Source organism: Erythrolamprus reginae, chromosome 2 (genome assembly GCF_031021105.1).
Source record: "Erythrolamprus reginae isolate rEryReg1 chromosome 2, rEryReg1.hap1, whole genome shotgun sequence".
In the NCBI taxonomy this organism is placed as follows: domain Eukaryota; kingdom Metazoa; phylum Chordata; class Lepidosauria; order Squamata; family Dipsadidae; genus Erythrolamprus; species Erythrolamprus reginae.
In genome coordinates, this window is record NC_091951.1 from 304678376 (window position 1) to 304700023 (window position 21648).

The 21648-nt window shown below is 38.3% G+C and overlaps 1 protein-coding gene across 4 annotated transcripts in view; it reads right to left on the bottom strand.

Moving 5' to 3' along the window:
• Positions 1-1468: 1468 nt before the first annotated feature.
• SLF1 (SMC5-SMC6 complex localization factor 1) overlaps positions 1469-21648 on the bottom strand; it is a 44042-nt gene continuing 23862 nt past the window's right edge. For all 4 annotated transcript variants that reach the window (XM_070743025.1, XM_070743027.1, XM_070743026.1 and 1 more), the window contains exons 12-18: positions 21204-21351; positions 17565-17710; positions 11747-11913; positions 11264-11397; positions 9393-9485; positions 8622-8804; positions 1469-2707 (exon numbers count right to left, since the gene is read on the bottom strand). In XM_070743025.1, the coding sequence (XP_070599126.1) occupies positions 2199-2707; positions 8622-8804; positions 9393-9485; positions 11264-11397; positions 11747-11913; positions 17565-17710; positions 21204-21351 (1380 nt within the window). In that variant the 3' untranslated portion in view covers positions 1469-2198. The remainder of the gene's footprint in view (positions 2708-8621; positions 8805-9392; positions 9486-11263; positions 11398-11746; positions 11914-17564; positions 17711-21203; positions 21352-21648) is intronic.

Here is a 21648-nt window from a genome sequence, read left to right on the forward strand (position 1 = left end):
GCGTAATCTGAAAATCAGCTGGCACTACAGATAAATTAGGACAACGGCTTGCATGCTGGCTGATATGTCTCTGTGTGCCACCTGTGGCACACGTGCCATAGGTTTACCATCATAACCTATACCAGTGATGGCGAACCTATGGCACGGGTGCCACAGGTGGCACGTGGAGCCATATCTGCTGGCACGCAAGCCATTGCCCTAGCTCAGATCCAATGTGCATGAGGTTGCCGGCCAGCTGATTTTTGCTTCATACAGAGGCTCTGGGAGGGTGTCTTTTGGCTTCCAGAGAGTCCCCGGGGATGGGAGAGGGCGTTTTTACCCTTCCTGGGCTTCAGGGAAGTCTTTGGAGCCTGGAGAGGATGAAACATGAGCCTACTGGGCCCACCAGAAGTTGGGGAACAGGCCATTTCTGGCTCTAGAGGACCTCTAGGTGGCAGGGGAAGCTGTTTTCGCCCTTCCTGGGCATTGAATGGCCACTCACAAATGTGCAATAGCACACAGACGCGCTCTTTTGGCACCTGAGTAAAAAAAGGTTCACCATTACTGCCCTATAATATATAGTTTTATAGGTAACAAACCAGTACCTTGAATTGCACTTAGAAACCTACTGATCATCAGTTAAATTACCAGAGAAGAGACATTACACAAGCATTAACAAAATGTGTTCACGACAACTCACACTGCTGTTTCCACGTAGATCTTAATCAAGACTTCTGAGGGTCTTCTTGACATCTGATATGCTCCATTTCCCAGTCTTAGTCTCCACAATTGGTCCAGAAAAATATAACTAATGATAAAGAAACTCCCTGAGAGAGCAAAGAGGACCATCCAATACCAGCATTATCAACACAATTTCATCTCAGCTTTATGCCCTGCTTTGAAATAAATCTGAAAAAAAGTTTGGATATATTCTTGCATAAACTGCCTGGAGATGGTTTACAAGGAAAAAAAAGGATCAGATAAGCATCACTGCAAAACCTGAATCCCACATTAAGTTCTGAGGAAATTTTCATGGATATACTGCTTTGTCTGATAATGTAATCTTGACCAGAAGGTGAAATATTTTTGTACCTTGGGATCTGTATATAGGTTAGGAGAAATAAGAAGAATGTGTTAAGGCTCAGCAAGACTTTGCTTTCATTTAAGGGTGAAGCAGGATGGGTTTTTAGTTATTATAAAAAAAGTATGTGAGAACAGTCTTTTTGTGAGGCTCATAACTTTGAAAGTTCTCCTTTGTCCCTTTCAAAGATGGGAGAGAGGTAGACTTTTTTGGGGAAAAAACCCTCATGCCCTTTGGTATCTCTTAGCAGCAGTGATGTGATATTACTTTCCTGTACCATCCCTTTTCAAATCAAAGACACTTCATTCTATATACTTGGGTCATTTGAACACAAAATTATTACTGCTTAGTACCAGTTGCAGCAATGCAGATAGTCAAAGCGATACATTTAAAAAAGAAGTACATACGTTTAAAAGAGTTTGGGACATTTATTTTTCTAAAATAGTATATGCAAATTGTCACATTAAAATGACTTGTTTATTTCAGTGTAGACAACAATATAAAGGAATATATATCATCACTAAAATGTTCAAAGTTACAGACCTATATTCTGAAAACCCATCAGTGTATCAATCAAACCATCATTATATAACAATAACTTGGAATATTAACTGAATTAATGCAGAATAATTGTTTGAACCAACTTGTGCATTGTAACAAAATTCACACAAATGTAACAGAATGTCATTTGTTTGTTATGTGAATGAACCACATTTCGTTATGTGAATGAAGCACATTGGGCCTCAGGCATTTTATCAGTCCATTCAAGGAAATAAAAATTTGTACGATATTGGTTTGTTCATAGCTGTATCATAGCTGTTATCAAAAAGCAAGAATCGCACCAAGTTGTTTAATCCTGGCATGTTCTAAAGCTAGTGTAAACTGCAATTCGTGAAGTGAGGAATTATTGAGAACTATATACTTAGGATAAAACTAGAAACGTCTTCAACTATTCCATAAAAGATAGTGTACATTAAAGTGGATGAGATAATATTAGAGTTCTCTAATATGGCTTATAATTAAGCCAGTCTTCAACCTTTCGCTTGTTGGGAAAAAACACAACTTCTCATGTGTTTCACTTATCCAAGCAAAGATTGCCACTAAATAATTACATTTTATGTATTTTAGGCAAATCACACTAACTTTGAAGTTTGTTAGTTAAACATGAACCAGACATCTGAATTGTAATTATAATTTGCTGTAACATTGTGAAAAAAACTTGTTTCTGTTCTTCTGGGTCATTTTTAAGATCCTCAATAGTTTTCTGAAGATATTCTGGGAGTTTTTGAAAAGTTTCAAGTTCTTTAAAATATAGATCTATTAACCAATGATTAGAAGAGTTCATATTACGTTTGTAACAGTCATCTGCCATCAGGAATAGATCTGAGCAATCAGGTTTTTTAAAGGTACTAGGAAAAGGTCTAAATAAGTCATACACAGAACAAAGATTTAACAACATTTTACAAAATAAATGTATCCATAATTCTTTGCGTTGATTATAGAAATTACTTTGTACTTGAGCATGAAATTCCTCGACTGTCACTTCTGGCTTTACAATATTCAAAAGATGTTGCTTAGTTGCTGGACATTTTATGTAATCAAGTGGTAACATTCCTTCGGAATCTTTTTGTTGTAACAATACTGATCCTATAGGAGACAAAACATCAGAAATTATACACACAAATGAAGACAGAAAGTGCCTAGGAAAAGTCTGGACTCTCCGTAAATCTTAAAAGATGAACAAAAAAACCAAAATCAGATCTTAAAAAATTAGTTAAATAGCATAATTTAGATCAAGATTAGATGAGGTTTTATAATGTGATTTTACTATACCATGGCTATTAAAAAGCTTGTTAACTTATGATTTATATCTTTTCTCTTTTTTTTTGAGAGGATGCTTCATTGCACTCCCTAGAACAGTGATGGTGTTCTGTCTGGGTGCCCCCAGACCTCAACACCAACTGGAAAAAACAGCCAGACACGCTGGTAAAAGCAAAAGTACTTTATAGCTTGAAAAATAAACACAGAGAAAAACCTGTTCTTCCCAACAGGCAGGCTAGGAGACTTTACAGCAGAGTCCTGATGTCCAGACAATACAGCAGCCTTCTTGCTGGCACATCCACCACTGTAGAGAATAAGACCCCCCACCTTTCCCCCCCAAGGTTTCAGTATTCAAAGTCACAAACCAGAATTCCAAGACGCCAAAGAGCACAGCCAGGTCCCAGGACTCCCAAAGATAATACTCCAAGCCAGGAAGGGTGGGTCTGCCTTTTAGCCTTTCCAGAGAGCACCACACCCAAACCCAGCTGTTGCCTCTTTAGTGCTGAAAGTACCTAGCTAATTGGTCCCTTCTTTGTGTTGCTCTTCTCTGTCGCAGATCGATTATTGCTTGTGCATTTTCCTCTAAGGAATCCAGGCTGCTTGCTGGGGAGAGCTCCCTCTCGGGGGCCTCTGGCTGTTCCCCCTCTTCCTCAGCCTGAGATTCCTCCTCCTCGTCTGCCTGCACCTCCTGTTCCTCATCCTCCCCCTCTGAGCAGGAAACCGACAGAAGATCAGCCATTCCCTGAGGGGCCTCGGACGGAATCACAACAGATGGTGATGGTGAACCTTTTTTGGTTCGCCTGCCAAAAGGGGGATGTGTGGGTATGTTAGCATGCGTGCATGCGGCCACACTCCTTCCCTCCCCCCCCCCACGCATCCACCCTCCCATGCTGACCAGGCAGTGGTGGGTTTATACCAGCGTGATCCAGAGAACTGCACCAGTATGAACCCACTAATTTTTGGCAATTTTCCCCCTGGTGTCTACGTGTCAGAAGAAGTCCTCTTCCCTGCTCATCTTAATGCTGACCTTTATTTTTTGTCTGAAGCACAGCTGAGGACTTCTTCTACATGGAGATGCTGGGGGGAAAATTGCCAAAAATCACTGGGTTCGTACCGGTGAGGCTCTCTGGACCACACCGGTATGAACCCACAACTGCTGGTAGGTGAAAAAATATATTCAAACGGACAACTGAACTTCCACTTTGTTGGTTGGATGATTTTTTGGCTCCGGAGCTTCAAGGAAGCTTCCCAGAAATGTCCAGAGGACGAAATGGCCTTTCTCAAGCCCAAAAATCAGCTGGCCAGCACGTGCATGCCTACTAGAACTGAAACATAGAAAAGTCTTGCATGCTCTCCCATATAGTTCTGCTTGCCACCTGTAATCTCATAATCATATGGAAGAACCTCATAAATCATATAAAAATTGAGTCATTTTTGTTCAAAACTGAGGATTCCTTTGTTTTAAGTGGCAAACAATTTATTCCTTACAACCAGGAATAAATTTTCAGACTCGATTTCATTGAGGGCCACATCAGGGTTGTGTTTGACTTTGGGGGCCAGGTGGGGCATGGCCTGCTTGACATATAACTCATGTTGGGGGTGTTTGTTTGTCAGTGGAAACAAACAGAAACATAGAAGATTGACGGCAGAAAAAGACCTCATGGTCCATCTAGTCTGCCCTTATACTATTTCCTGTATTTTATCTTAGGATGGACATGTTTATCCCAGGCGTGTTTAAATTCAGTTACTGTGGATTTACCAACCACGTCTGCTGGAAGTTTGTTCCAAGCATCTACGACTCTCAGTAAACTAATATTTTCTCACGTTGCTTCTGATCTTTCCCCCAACTAACCTCAGATTGTGGCCCCTTGTTCTTGTGTTCACTTTCCTATTAAAAACACTTCCCTCCTGAAACTTATTTAACCCTTTAACATATTTAAATGTTTCGATCATGTCCCCCCTTTCCCTTCTGTCCTCCAGAATATACAGATTGAGTTCATTAATGCTTTCCTGATAAGTTTTATGCTTAATACCTTCCACCATTTTTGTAGCCCATCTTTGGATCCGTTCAATTATATCAATATCTTTTTGTAGATGAGGTCTCCAGAATTGAACATAGCATTCCAAATGTGGTCTCACCAGCGCTCTATAAAGCGGGATCACAATCTCCCACTTCCTGCTTGTTATACCTCTAGCTATGCAGCCAAGCATTCTACTTGCTTTCCCTACCGCCTGACAGCACTGTTCACCCATTTTGAGACTGTCAAAAATCACTATCCCTAAATCCTTCTTTTCTGAAGTTTTTGCTAACACAGAACTGCCAATAAAATACTCAAATTGAGGATTCCTTTTCCCCAAGTGCATTATTTTACAGTTGGAAACATTAAACTGCAGTTTCCATTGCTTTGACCATTTATCTAGTAAAGCTAAATCATTTGCCATATGACAGATGCCTCCAGGAATATCAACCCTATTGCACACTTTAGAGTCATCAGCAAATAGGCAAACCTCCCCTACCAAACCTTCCCCTATGTCACTCACAAATATATTAAAAAGAATAGGACCCAGAACAGACCCTTGTGGCACACCGCTTCTAACTAGTCTCTGCTCAGAATACTCGCCATTAACAACAACCCTCTGATGTCTATGCTTCAGCCAGCTGCGAATCCACTGAACTATCCAGGGATTAAGTCCAATCTTCACTAATTTATCTATCAGCTCATTATGTGGAACCGTATCAAAGGTTTTGCTGAAGTCCAGATAGGCAATATCCACGACTGCCAAGCTGCCAAGCTCAATTTTCCAGCTGTGACTGCCTCCTGTAACCCTCTGCACAAGACGCATTGTGGGCCAAGCCTTCACTGTTTCCAGGGCAGCCTCATGGGACAGATCTAAACACCATGCGGGCTGGATCTTGCCCTAAGCCTTGAGTTTGATACCCCTGCTTAAAACTTTCTAATAATGCAAATAAAATTTGTCAGCAGCCAGCATTCATGTGGACTCCAGCTAGGGATCCAAGCCCTCCTCCCAAACTTTTTCCTGTTGTGAGCAAAGATTATTTGTTGTGCACAGTTGTATGTATAAAAACAGGCTACAATTCTAAGCATATTTTCAGTTGTTTGCAAAAACATAAACATTCTGACAAAATTGTAGTCAATGACCTGAAACAAACATGATGGTTTTGGAATAGGCTTCAGTCTTCTAAAGTAATCTCAAATATGTAATGAGACCAAATATTTCTGTATTCAAGGTGTTCTCTTAATTTTTACTTTTAATCATCCTTTAACCAAGCAACTCATATTCGTTCAATTTAATGTCTTCTGAATATACGAAATGCAATATGGATGCAATAGAGCACATACATCCAAAATTATTGTTACTTGGTTTTCATCAGCTTACATTATATTATAACAGGGTGTCCCCTGGGCAATGATGATGTCACCATGAAGCACTTTGGTGCTTCTGGCATATAAATATAGTATATTACAATATAATCCATCATATCTCCTTGCTGTGATTGAAATAAAAGTTCAAAAAATCCTAGTTATCAATAATCACGATAGCTAAAATTCTAGATTATGATCCCACTAAATTGAATAAATCTGATTACATGGAAGAAAGTGGGGTTTGCTCTCATTTTATATAATAGGGCCTCACTCTGTTGGGTGGGATTGCTGGGAGTGATCTTGGTGGTTCTTGATTAGACTTGTTTGTAGTTAGCTTGTCTATATTGGTGGTTCCTTGATGGGGGCACTGTTTACTTCTTCAGTATTGTGCTAGTATTAATTTTACTGTTACTGTCTGCCAATCTAGATGTTGATCCCTAATGAAGCGTTTTGGTCCGTTTTTGACTGTCTCTCGAGTGGTACGTAGATGTTGTTCATTTTTACCAACTCCTACCCACACAATAACAAACTCCACTCCCTTCTAGAACTGATGATATTATCTAGTTTGGTAATAAAATGTCTGCAAGAAAACCATCAAGCTCAGAGAGCACCAAGGCCCTCACAGTTCAATCTTGAGCTACAAATAGTCTCTTCTGCCAGTAAATCTGATTACACTATTCATTCTGAATTTCAAGTATGTTTTCCATCGAACTTTCTGTATGTAGTTATGATCTAGGAAAAGCACTTTGTCTACTATGTTGGGTTTAAAAAAACTGACAAAATTTCTTCCTTTTATTCTGGAAAATAATGTGGTTCATGCTGCAACTTAACTATGTTGTGAAAGGAATAGTTTCTGCACTTCTATTTCATCTGGGATTCTTTCTATGCACCAAGGAAACGCATATCTGTATAGGCCAGAAATTTGGACAATGATGTAAATGTACAGTATCTGCAATGGCTTGCCATAACCTGCTCTGAGTCCTTCGGGATTGGGCAGCATAGAAGTCGAATAAAAAAATAATAATAATATATGCTAAAACTAATACACTGAGTGTTGTTGGATAATCCTAGCTAAATTATCATCTTTCAAAGTAACCAGTTTCATAGGGTTGTTGTGTGATGTAAAATAAATGCAGAATATGGGGCACTAACAGATTAATATTACTTAAAAAAATAAAAGGTACAGGGATGAAGAGAGTGAAAGTTTTGAACAGTTCTGAAGAATAAAAAATGTGAGTAATTCTACCCTGAATATGCAACACAGAGTTCTTGTCAAGCTCTTGTCAAAACCTCTGACAGGCCAAAGCCTGGCAACTGACAGCAAAGATAAGTCTGAGCACACAGCCTGTAAAGTTGCCAGAAGACCTTGATGAATGAAAGAGCAAGTAGATCTTCTCCCTTAGGACAAGGGGATCATCCAGTGGCCATTCTTCATTGACACACAGGAAAAATGCACATCTGTCAGTGGAATGCCACATTCAATTGAGGACTTGGACTTGCTGTAATATTGGGTCTTGCATCACTTAGACCGATTGAAGAGAAGCCAGGTATTGGCTGGGCCTGTCATCTGCATGGTGCAGTAGATAAATAAAACACCTGGGAGATCATGTTACTGTTCTGGAAAATATATACTGAGAGGGGAGAACAAGGATATATTGATTGGGAAAGAATGTCAGACAGAGATCAAGCAAATAGCCTTTAGGGGGCAGGAGACAACTGCAAATACAAAGGAGCCTTCCAGAGCAAACAAAAACAGCATTAAATTGTAATTTGGGGTAAGTTTAGCTTAAAAAACCAAGTACAGCACTTTTAAAAAAAATTCTACACAACTGAGTTATATAAATCTGGAAACAAGATAAATCCTGAAATCAGAATGACACATGGAATAATAAAGATTACAAACTTTGCTATGCATCAACAGATATAAAATGCTCATGCAGATGTAAACCATAATATAATATAAATAAGACACAAAAGATCATATAAATGGTATCTACAATAGTTTTTTTAGTGTTTTGCTATTGAAATAAGAAGAAACAACATATATTTGTTCAACAAAGCAATCAGCATAAGCTACTACAGTTCACTATAATATAATGTAAAAATCAAGTTTTGGGATAATATGAAAGATAATCTTTAAAGCAAATGTGCAATTCAGCAAATATGAAAAAAAAAACCAGCCTCAAATAATTTAACTGACAAGTTGAATGAGTATAAATATGGCAAGATACACATCAATATTTATGAAAACTTCCGGCTTTCAAAATGACATTCCAAACAGCCTCCGATTTTAATACTCTGCAATTTTTAGAGATTCAAATTTCTCTAAGCTTATTTAGCATAAATGCACTCACCGCCATGCTGAAGTAGAAGCTCAGCAATCGCTACATGTCCGTTTGACAGTGCATCATGCAAGGGAGTCACTCCATCCACTTGACTGAATAGGTTTACCTCTGGACAATGCTGCAAAATTTCACGGACGCACACTATGCTACCATGGTTACAGGCTTCATGCAAAGGTGTCCAACCAGCATAGTCTGAATTATAAATTATGAGGAGTTTCAGGAAACAGCAAAATCCATATTGGGATGTTCATAAAAATAAAATTGAAATTTCAAAGAAATAATAAATACATTACTACTCAAATAAACTTCAGTAAAAATGACATATAACTTGGTACTTTATTTTAAAAGAGGAAACATGAAAGATGTATTCACTGCAATTTTGCAATAATCTAAAAATAAGTTTTCCACAAAGCAGGTTATTATTAATAATATTATTAAAATTAAGGTTTCTTTAGAAGTCAAAACAAGACTGGTCTATTAAAATTTAAACAAAATTCTTATCCAGGAGATAAGGCTACCACTTTGAATTAATAATTATAAAATGGCTAGGCAAGAGTAATTTTTAAATAATAACTGTGTTTAACTGAAAACCCCAAGAAATATATGGAACAAATGACTGGTTCAACAAGCTTTCCTTCCAAGTTACCACTCAAGTCTTGTTTTTAAATGTACTTTTATAGGTAAGAAAATCATTGTGAAAAGTGTTACAAACACATACCTTTCATAGTTATTTGGAAGGTTTATGGCATCCATTTAATATTTTAAAAATCCACCACTTACCTTTAACATTAATATCGACTCCTGGTACAGTCAGAAGACGAATCAATTTTTTCACATTGTTGCTTTTGCAAGCAGTATGCAAAGCTGTCTCCCCTAGAATGCAAAATTCATATAGTGTAAGCAAAACAGAAAATCAAGACCATAAGCAAAGTGAAAGGAATTAGGAATGCTATTTGTCAGAACATTTATTCATCAGAAATATCTCCTCTTCCCAGTGCAAATATCTTTAAAGAACATTTTTAAAAACCACTAAGCTTCTCTTCAAGTTACACGTGCAGCAAGGATTACACTACTAAAGGGTTAACCTATGAATTATCTTCCCCCTCTCTCCTCCCCCTTTTAGTTGTAAAATGCTTCAGTCACATTATAAAAGCACCAAATGCACAAAAATGCTTGTGAATACATGCACAAAAATGCTTGGATTTGAAGCCGTAAAAATTTAGAATGCAGTTGCCCTCCTTTAATCATATTCATGAACCCACATTAAGTGCATGGCTTTTTTTGATACAGCATTTGTAGCTTAATGAATGTTTCTGTCCAAGCACGAGTGCCTCTACACACTCAAGTATAATACGAAACTTCAAATCTGGTAACAGATGGTTTACTTTTCCTCAATAGGCTGTCTGGCTCATGTACAGTACCAGAGTGAAAAGAGGGGGATGGGGGAAATGGAAGAGATTAAAACCAATGAAACATTTTTTTTTTAAACACACACACACAAAACCTCATTTAGAAGTAGAAAAAGATTAAACCAAAAAAAATCTGCCACCCTGAAATATGAATTGCAAACTTCTAGGTAGCAGTGTAATTGCAGCAGGGCGGATAATAAAAAAACTATTAATCTACAATATTTTGGTAAACTGATTGTATCAGAACAAGAGCACAAGAAAAACATGTTGCCCAACATAAATAATTTTTATAACCATTTTCACCATTGGATTGGGTCATTATTTACCTAATGGTACATGTAGGAAAGGTAAAGTCAAGCTCTTTATGCTGCATGTAGCTGAATCCATCATAAGCCACTTTACCAGGTTTTGCTTTGTATTCAGAACATTATATTTATGCAAAGAATATTTCCTCATTTTTTATAAGAAAGTATAATATCCTACCTTCAAATATTTCTACATTAAATGATAACTATGTGCCAATCTATACTACTGTACATTGTCATTAATCAAACCAAAATATATAAATGTCCTGACATCATTCTTGAGAAATTGGCACAGATTGAGAATAAAATATAAACATCCACGCATTTTTTAAAAAGAAAACCCTTTTAAATTCATCATCATTTTATCGCAGAAACCCTATCACAATTGTACTGTAGTGCATTTCACTGAATTTGTGCTTTAAGTAGAATTTAGGTAAATTACTAAACTGATAATTTAAACCTTCCACATTTATCTTCCGATATAATGAACAGTAAAGCCTGGGGCTGAATGCCGAGAAGAAGAAAATACTCCACATGCTTAATAAAGATATATAATACAGCATGCACTTCAGTCTTTGTTCACAAAATGTCTAGGAGTGGAGGGGAGCAAGAGAATTAGACTTTCAAATCAGAAGATAATGCTGATCCTTTCCAAGCACAGGTTGGAGTGGATTTGTGAAATAAGGCAGTCAGGACCCAAATGGATTTATTTAAGATATACTCTCAATTTAAAACTTGGTGAGCCTGGCAAATGAGGTAAAAGAGGGAGAAATCCTGCAAAAAGGGGGCATTTGCTCATATGTATGACTTCCCATATTTAAACATCTGATGGTGTGCAACATGTAAAGCAGGCAAGTGATGTCTGGATTATGTAATTATGTGCTACTGCTTTACTGCAAATCCTTTTATGATTTTTAGCATTAGACATGCACAATACCTTTAAGATTAATCTTATGGACATTCATCTGGTTAGCTGAAGAATGGCAATTTTCTTTCCCATGCAATACAGTAGACTTGGCTTTCCTTTCAAGATTTTTTGATAGATGAGCAGAATTATCCTTGGTTTGTACACTGCAAATAAGTAAACATTGAAAAGAGGGCATTTCATGAAATGTTTACCTTAAACACAACTACGAAGTTTCACAATAATAAAGTATTCACAATTCTAACTGCTCATAATTAAAACAGAAACAGCAAAATTTAACACAGAAGTACATAAGTATTCCCCAAATTCAATAAAATTAGAACAATCAGTATATAGAACATACGTGTAGAACGAAAGATACAAACATGCTCATCACTGAAACAGCAAGGCACAATAATCTGCAGACATCACAGGTCACTCAGAGTTCAAGAAATGGGTCAGGTCAGAAGCTGTCCCTCAAAGAAGAATCCTAGTGGTGTTGTAGATGTTACTTACGGTACATCAGGCAGGGCTTTGGCTTGGTTCTGTTTATCGCTACTTAGCATCAGTAATGCCCTCTGAGACTCAGAGCATGGCCATTGCCCTATTTTCCTTTTCTTTTCTTTCTGCATCTTCCCTTTCTCACACACTCCAGCTTGTAAAGTAGGCAGATAGCAAGAAACCTGTTGCAAGAGCGACATTTTAGTCTGAGCGGGTTGAAAGATTATAATAGCATTACCAGTCTCCACTTCTTGCATCTAAAGCTGACATCTTAAAATAATATCTTTCAGATAAACATGCCCTGAGTTTACAGTTTTTAATCATTCTTAAGAGCCGAGGTGGCACAATGGTTAGAGTGCAGCACTGCAGGCTACTTTAGCTAACTGCTAGCTATAGTTCAGCAGTTCAAATCTCACCACAGCTCAAGGTTGACGCAGCCTTCCATCCTTTTGAGGTGGATAAACTGAGGACCCAGACTGTTGGGGGTAATATGCTGATTCTATAAACCGCTTAGAGAGGGCTGTAAAAGCATTATGAAGCGGTATATAAGTCTAAATGCTATTGCTAAATGCTATTAATGCCAAAGTAACGCCCATGAATCACATTTCTTATACTTTTATATCCATTATTGGAAATTCAAAATGACTCACTCACTATAGCAGAAAAATACAACGGAAGAAATTTAGTCCTGTCATTCAACAATGGGTGACAAGATTGTACTGTATCTGTATACTGTAATGTAGCCTTCGATCTATTGCCTTCAAAGAGGACTGAATCTAGGCTTTTCATTGATCCCCCACATACACTTTCTTCAAGGAAGAGAAACATGTGATTTAGCAATGCTAGATTTTGAAAAATTAATATATAGAGAGGCAAATAAGGAGCTGTGATGTTCCTTCAATTACACCAGGGTGATTCGACACAAAAATATGTAACCCTTCCCTGGTGCAGAGCTGAAAGGATTGTATACTGTAGCCTAGAGCAGTGTTTCCCAACCTTTTTTGAGCCGCGGCACATTATTCATATTTTCAAAATCCTGGGGAACACTGAACGGGGGGGCTGGGGGGGTGGCTAAAGAAAAGTTTTGACAAAAAAAAATCTTCCTCCATTTCGCTCTATTTCTCCCTCACTCTTTCTCTCTCTCCATCCCTCTTTCTTTCTTCCTCTCTTTTTTGCTCTCTTTCTCTCTCCCTCCTTCCCTCCCTATATGTCTTTCTCTCTCCCTTGCTCTCTCTGCCTCTCTTGCTATCTCTCTTTCATTCTCTATCTTTCTTTCTTTCTCTCTTTCTCTCTCTCTCTGTCTCTTTCTCTCTCTTGCTAGCTCTTTCTCTTTCTCTGTCTCTCTCTCTGCCTCTCTTGCTATGTCTCTCTTGCTCTCTCTCTCTCTCTCTCTGCCTCTCTTGCTATGTCTCTCTTGCTCTGTCTCTCTTTCTCTCTCTTCCTTTCTTCTCTGCGGAGGCCGGCGAAGGTTTTTCTTATTTTAAATGTTCCGGGTGGCAGGGGGATGCGGAGCCCGCACGCACACACACCCAACATTCCAAATTCTGCCTCAGCTGTGAGAAGAACGCCTGCCCCGCCTGTCCTGCAGCCCTTTCGCTGACAGCCTGGGACAAAAGCGCTCCGTGAAGGGACTGCAAGAGGGGCCGGGCGAGCATTAGCAGCCGGATGAGGAGGACGAGAAGCCGCTGCAGCCACCCCCAATCCCCCCCCTTCCCTGGGTGCCTTCCAAAGGCCCCTGGAAAAAGGCAGGAGGTAGCAACGAGGTGCGAGGACAAGCAGGCAGCTTGGCGGAGGGGAAGCGCTGAGGGGCTCTCCTCCTTCCCCACCCCCGCGCTTCTCTCCCGCCCTGGCTTTTGCTTTGCCCGCAGATTTCCCCGCAGTTCAAAAGGAGGCAAGAGGTGGCCTGGATGAAATTGCGGGGAAATCATGAGGCGAAGCGAAAGCCAGGGCGGGAGAGAAGCGCGGGGGTGGGGAAGGAGGAGAGCCCCTCAGCGCTTCCCCTCCGCCAAGCTGCCTACTTGTCCTCGCGCCTCGTTGCTACCTCATGCTGCTCCCACCATGGCTGCGCGCGGTTCCGGTGCCCCTGGCTGAAGGTCGTCCTGTGGCTGGTCTTGGGCTTTACGGTGGCTTCCTGGTTCCCTCTCCTCCCTCCGCCTGTGTCTACCGCCAGCGCCTCATTCCTCGGAGCTGCCGCTTCCTTCCAGGCAGCCCAGCCACGCTGCCGTAGAAAGTGCAGAGGTTATTGCCGCCGCCTCTGCCTCCACTCAGGGAGCCACCGTGGTTGAGCTGAGGGAGAGGAAAAGGCGCGGTGACCACGGTGGCTCCCTGAGTGGAGCCGAAGCGGTGGCAATAACCTCTGTGCTTTCTACGGCAGCGTGGCTGACCTTGACGGAGGGAAGCGGCAGCTCCCACTCAAGGAACCCACGGCAACGGGCGACGGCTTGGTGGGAGGCGACGGCGGGAGACACAGGCGGTGGGAGGAGAGGGAACCAGGAAGCGACTGTGAAGCCCAAGACCACCCACAGGACGACACTCAGGCAGGGGCGCCGGCAGCGCCCCGCCCAGCTTGAGCTTCTCGCGGCACACCTGGCCATGTCTCGCGGCACACTATTGTGCCGCGGCACACCGGTTGGGAAACGCTGGCCTAGAGGATAATTCTCTGCCTTACAAGGCAAAGGTTGCAGGTTCAAGTCCCAGTGGGTATGGCTAACCGATGAGACCAAAATAAGGCCGAAATAGATCTATCCTAGTCTCCCTTAATTTTCAAATTCAGCAAAAAAACATGTGACACACACACACACACACACACACACACATATATAAATAATTTCAGTATATTCTGTTCGCAATCTTTTTGTTTAGTGGAGATTGATCTGATCAGGATTAAGAAAAAGAATGGTTTTTATTTCTCTCTTTCCTTCTGCAACTCTGTAGTGCTTCCCTCTCTGCAATTTGCACCACAGCATACACAACATGGTGGGGAATGGCAGAAAATAATTGAAAATGTTACCTACTGTAGCCTCAATTGAACCAAAGGCCCTCCAAGCCTTCTATTGACAAGAAAGACACAGTAGATGCAACTGATATATATATACACGCTGAAGAAAAGCGCGTGTCTACTGATATCTTCTCAACTGGCATTTCTACCATGATATTTATCTTACTGAAAGATACCTAAACCAGGAGAAAAAATCCTTTCGCTCAAATATACAGAGTAACTATTTGCTCAGCTGGAGCAGGAAAATGCAATGCTACTTCCCTCTGCCTGCCTAAAGTCCAGGATTATTAGCAGCCCAGGTGAGTTAAACACCAATACGCCAACAATATCTGTTGGAAACTGTCTCATATAGTCTAGTTTTAGGAATGATAGTAAGGAAGGTCACTATATTTTGTCCCATTAAAAATTGTGAACGATAGTTCCAAAAATTCAGAGCAAAATGTGAAATATTGTATGTCAGAACTATGGGCATTTGCAGGAATGGTGTCAGGCAATGACAACACAATATACATTATATATAAAATATATTCTCATATTTGGAGAAAGCTGTTGTGTTTACTTTGTACCATATGTGCTGAGGTTGTATTAGCTTATGGTTCCTCAGGAAATAGTTGACCTCAAGTGCCTAAACCTCCACATGGAAGCAGTGTTCCCTCTAATTTTTTTTTTTTTGGGGGGGGCGGAAAAGTATAGTGTCTGAGCGGGACTGGGCGGCACAGAAATAATAAACAAACAAACAAACAAACAAACAAATAAAAAACCCACCCTGTTTTGCCTCAGAGAATTTCAAAATAAAATACTGTACTGTGTGTCTATAACAGTGAGCTCATAATAGGGCAACTCTATCAATATCAAAATGCCACTTAAATAGTTGAGCTAGTTTCAAACTAGATTTTGTTTTTCTTTCTCTCTTCCTTACTCCCATTCTTTTTCTTTCTCTTTTCCTTTCTCTCTTTTTTCTATCTGTTTCTCTCTCTTCCTCTCTTCCTCTCTCTCTCCTTCCCTCTCACTCTTTCCCTCTCGGCTTCTGGGCAGCTTTGGAAAACTCTGAGTTGATGATGACTTTTAAGTGAGCGATTGCTCACTGCTCAGCTTAGAGGGAACTATGCATGGAAGTATTATTATTTAGCCTCTTTCCAGGGTCCTAGTTTAATGTTAAATGAAGGCCATATCAGATAAGAGTACAGGCAAATAAAATGGCTTAGATAAGAAAAGATGAATAAGAAACACAAAGTCTCATATCAGGAAATCTGAAGGTGCAACAGAACAGCTAAGTTGCTAACATAGAAAGTTAGAGATCTAAAGTTTCCTTTCAGAAGTCTTTGAATTTTTACCCCAGCCCTGCTTCCTATTTCAAAAAAGAAAGGGGTCAGCCATCATCTCCTTCCAGATATCACCGCACTAGTGTGTGAGGGAGGCTGGTCTCATCCACTGTGCTGTCTTTTTCATGGTTAAAAAAAATGTAAAATGTATATTAATTTCCATTGTGCAAACTCATAGTTCAGCAGTTAGTGTAGAAGCAGGTGATTTGGCCTTCCTTTCTTTCAACAAATAAAATCAATCTTTATTTAAAGAGAAAGCATAATTTCCTTGATAGATGTACCTGCCACTTCAAAAGGAAAATTCCAAAAGAAAATGTAATGTTCTACCGGAAGTAGAACACAAGATGGGAATGATCTGATACAGATGCAAGTTTTTTTGGGTGGAATTTTAAGAGAGACGCTTCAGGGATTTCAATGTATTATAAATCATAAGAAGGTGAAAATATGCAAAATACAAAGAAATGCAAAATGCAAATAATACTTTCATGCTCAGTTGGATATCAGCTTTTCAATGCAGCCCAAGTCAAGATATAGGCTACACGAGTAATACTGTAACACTTGTTTTCTTAATATAGGGAATAGTAACAGGATTTTGAAAGCTTGTCAGCATTTTCCCCTCCCTCCCTTACTCAGGAGTTAAGGCAAAGCAAATTTTGAGTTTATTTCTAGTATTCTTTTAAATCAGTCTCCAAATTTAGCAATTTTATGACTTGTAGATTAACTCCCAGAATTCCCCAACTAGCATAGGGGTTTCAAGTCCAGAAGTCTTAAAGTTGTCAAGTTTGAGTCTCCTGTCTCAAATCATCTCTTTAATTGTGAGCTTAAATCATGCTAAACGCTCATTTCTATCATACTGTTTCTCCAAGATCGTGTTTATGGATCTCCATACTTGGGTAGTTTCTTTATGACAGAGCGCATGATTTCCTTGAGAAGATAGGGATTGGGGACTTCTACAATCCACACACTGGACCAGTGTTCCCTCAAATGTTTTTGGGGGGTGGGCGGAAAAGTATAGTGTCTGAGCGGCAGTCCCTTCGGGACTGGGCGGCACAGAAATATTAAATAAATAAATAAATAAATAAACAAACAAACAAAAAACCCACCCTGTTTTGACTCAGAGAATTTCAAAATAAAATACTGTACTGTGTGTCTATAAGAGTGAGCTCATAATAGGGCAACTCTATCAATATCAAAATGCCACTTAAATAGTTGAGCTAGTTTCAAACTAGATTTTGATTTTCTATCTCTCTTCCTTCCTCTCTTTTTTCTATCTGTTTCTCTCTCTTCCTCTCTTCCTCTCTCTCTCCTTCCTTCTCACTCTTTCCCTCTCGGCTTCTGGGCAGGTTTGGAAAACTCTGAGTTGATGATGATTTTTAAGTGAGCGATTGCTCACTGCTCAGCTTAGAGGGAACTATGCACTGGACTTCTAATAATAATCAGGCAGATTGATAAGAGACAGAGAGATGAAGCCAGGACAAATCAGAATAATATTAACTAAGCAAATGTCTCTTACCATTTTTTGAAGCGAAAGCAGTTCATTAGAAAGAAGAGTGCTGTTTTGGAAATACAGATTTTTAAACACAGCTTCTGCGACAAACATTTCAAGCCACAGAGATGGGATAGAAGAAATGAATACTTTTAATTCCTCATATGAAAAATCTAAAAATAAGGTGAGAAAACATTAAACCCATGACCAATAATCTCTAAAAAATGTAATATTTGCTGTAATATTTTTGTAGTATAAATGAATATTTTAATTATTATTCATTTAATTATCTGAAGTAAAAATAGATTAAATTGGTAAAAAGAGCAATAATTTCCAAGACAATTTTTATCAAGTTCTCAAGCTTAAACTAAAAGCTACATATCTCTAAACAGAATCTGCATGTGTTAGGACTCTGTCCAATACAGTTGGGTTTGCAATATATAAACAAGCTAACAACGAATGCTTGTATGTACTGAAGTATTATAGCTTTAGGAGGTACTGTTGCAAATTGTCATAAGATGGAGCCAGAAAGCATGATTCTCTCTCTGCTCTCTGGTTTTTTTTTACTGATGATTCATTGTGACTGATGTAGTAAAGTTCTGTGTTATTTTAATTTTATTTATTTATTATTTATTAATTGGATTTATATGCCGGCCCTCTCCGTGGACTCGAGGTGGCTGATTTTATTATAGTTTAATGTATTTGTAAGCTGTAATGCATGTCTGATATGTAAGACAAAGTGAGGCTTGTAATATTATTATTATACTGAGATATATTGACTGATTTGAATGTGTACGACTAGACTATTTAACTTGACTGTGCTATTTATAAAGTAAATACTATTTTATACACTTTAATGTATCTGTCTTGTATGACTGAATAATTACTCATATCTCCTGGGTATCTGCTTGAATCCCATGTTTTCCTCTGTGCATGTCCTTGATAACTCAAGGGTTCTGCACACTCCTTAATAATCTGCACTATGTTTTAAAGTAAAACATAGATTCAGAAAAAACAATGAGTCAATTTGACATTTAAGGAAAAAATACAAGGCAATATTTTTATTAATATAACTAAAATTGTTACAATTATAACTACAATCTCAAAACCTGTACCAGGAGAACCATTGCTAATATGCTTCTATGATTTAAATGTATATTATGTCTACCCAAATCTAATATATGGTACTATTATAAACTATTAGTGATCAATACAATTTTCTACCTCCAAGTTTTGGATGGAGCAAGTAGTTCTATATTGTCACTTTGAAACTGATGCAAGAATATAGCTCTTAATTACAAGCTCTACTTATGGAGCATGTCATGCAAAGGCCAATTTTAAGCATATATGACTTAAAATATTTTTAGCCTTATACTTCAGCATATACTTTACAAAAGTTCAAAATAATTCATTATGGAAGTATGGATCAGAAGTTCATTCTAGAAATTACGACAGGTGCATAATTTTTTTCGAGGACATATATGATCAATTTGTATTCTAAATACTAGATATAAGAAAAGTTATATGAAAAAGTATAGGTCCTATAGTTAAATTGGCATCAGAAAACCCTGTTTTTGTAAAAGCAGGCCTATTCCCCACAGATTCTTTATACAAATATGGTTATACTGGATACCAAGAATTGTGTAAGGGACCTTTAGAAAGAAATGTAGTAATCATGCCAGGCCAATAAAGACATTTTGGTCAATAATTAATTAAGCTGGAACGCTCCTGAGAGAGAAACTTAGAAAAACATCCAAAAAAGGGAAAAATGTGCATTGAAAGTGCTGCATCACCACCCCAAAATGGAAACAGGGAGGGAATAGTTGGGGGCGTGAATAAGAAATTAAGAAACCTATAAAATGATGCACTCTGTATTAGCTTATTACCCCCAGAGAAAACATGGCATGTTGTTTGTGATCTCTTTGAGTCACAATATGCATACTGATCTATGTTTTGTTAAGAAATAACAAATTTTCTGATTTTTACTTTGCCTTTTTCTTACACTAATCAGTACAGTATTGTGCAGTGGTTAGGGCATCAAGCTAGAAACCAAGAGATTATGAGATCTTGTACTGCCTTAGGCATAGAGTGAACTCAATGATTTGGGGATAGTCACTCATTCTCAGTTCTAAGAAACCAGCATTGGCAAACCATTTCTGCAATCTTGCCAGATTGCAGGGACACATTCAGTTGCCAGGAGTCAACTGAAAATTTAAAACACCCAAATTAAAAGTGCATATTAAGATGAAAAAAGAGAAAGGTGTATGCTCCGCCAATGTGTATATACATAGTGCCAAATTATTTTTGCATAGTTTACTGTCATTTGGTTAATATTAATAATACATGTGGGGTTTTTCACTTTTGCTATATTGTGGGAATTGCGGGATGTGGGGGAAGAAGGGGATATTTGTTAACCTAGTAAGTGTTTTTGTCTGTCCTCATAAATTGTATATGACTTGTTGTTATGCCCTTTGGTAAAAGGGCATTACAAATAAACATTATTATTATTAGTGCTATTAAGGCATTTAGAATGTCTCAGAATGACAATGGTTAATCTCATTTACATGGTCTCAGATCTGTAATTAAGTGAAGAAATTAAGAAAAACATCCCCTGCAAATATCAAGTAGTATACCATCTCTGTAGTTTTGAAGAAAACAATGTTCGACAATGGAGATTTTAGTTTATGACTGTTAACCAATTGGGTCTTTTTAATGCATACAGGTAGTTCTTGCTTAAGGAATGTTTATTGACAGTTTGAAATTACAATGGTGCTGAAAAAGTAACTTTTCAACTGATCCTCACACATACAAATCTCAGGACCCCCAGGGTTGCATGGTCAATATTATACCCACATAATACCCATGGGTATTATGACAATGTCCCCTGACACAGTTTGTGCATTTCACAGCCACTTTTTGACACACGATCTCAATGGAGAAGCCAAAAGTAAACCCCTAAGTTGCAGTTCCATGATGTCTTCTTTAACGAACACAGCAGAAGTGAGGTCTACGTCTACTGTGGTCACATGAGGTCTCAATTAATGTGTTGATTAATATTATGGGGGACATAGCAGACAGAAAAAGATAATCTCTATAGTATCAGGTTTTAAAAGGAGATAGAGGAAGATTTGTACTTTCAGACTTAAAATATTCTGTTAAATGCCTTACAATAAACTAGAATTAACTCATTTGTTATATTTCCTGTTTGATCTACCTTGAGGAGGTGGACTGGCAGAGTTGCTGGTCCCAATTGAGGTCATTAAACAAGAACTACCTGTAATCAATATCTTAAGTTACAGTATAAAGTCTTCGGAGAGGGGCGACATACAAATCTAATAAATAATAATAATAATAATAATAATAATAATAATAATAATTATTATTATTATTATTATTATTATTATTAAATTGTACAAGACTTTTGTGTAATGTTCCACAAAATCAAGGGACATAACATGGGTAGCTTAACAATATCAATCACTGGATTCTGAAATAAAATAACCCTTGAGAAGGAGCCTCAAGGAGAAAGGTTGCAGAGAATTAATAGATGAAAGCTCTACTGCACATATTCAAAAAGTTAAACTAGTTTTTCTTTTATATATAATAAAGGCAATAAATAATAAGGGTTATAATGCTTAATGCTTAATTACTAATGATTAATATTACCATCACACGAAATGGCAATATAAGAAGCAAGGTCATCAGCTACAGATCGCAACGTATTTCTGTCCATTATGAAGCCTGAAATAATCCAATATTCCACAATAACTCCCAAAACTGCACTTAATAGCTCAGCTATTTTATGTTTGAAGACCTGAAAAAGAGTACAAGTTTTATATTGTTATTGTTTACTAACATACGCTCATATGAATCTCTATATTATTCACTTTAATAAATAAAATATTCTGAGTTGCTAGAATACAGAAACTACTGGTTCAAGATGGTGGGCCCAATCTGAACTGGTCCAAATTGTTCCAAAGGCAGTTTAATGTGATACAAAAAACCCACAGAGAGAACTCCTCTCTATGTATAATCTAGCAAGGGTAAAATATACAAATTAACTTATTTTTCAACAGAATAGGACCTTTTTAAAGAGAAGTTGAAATTAATA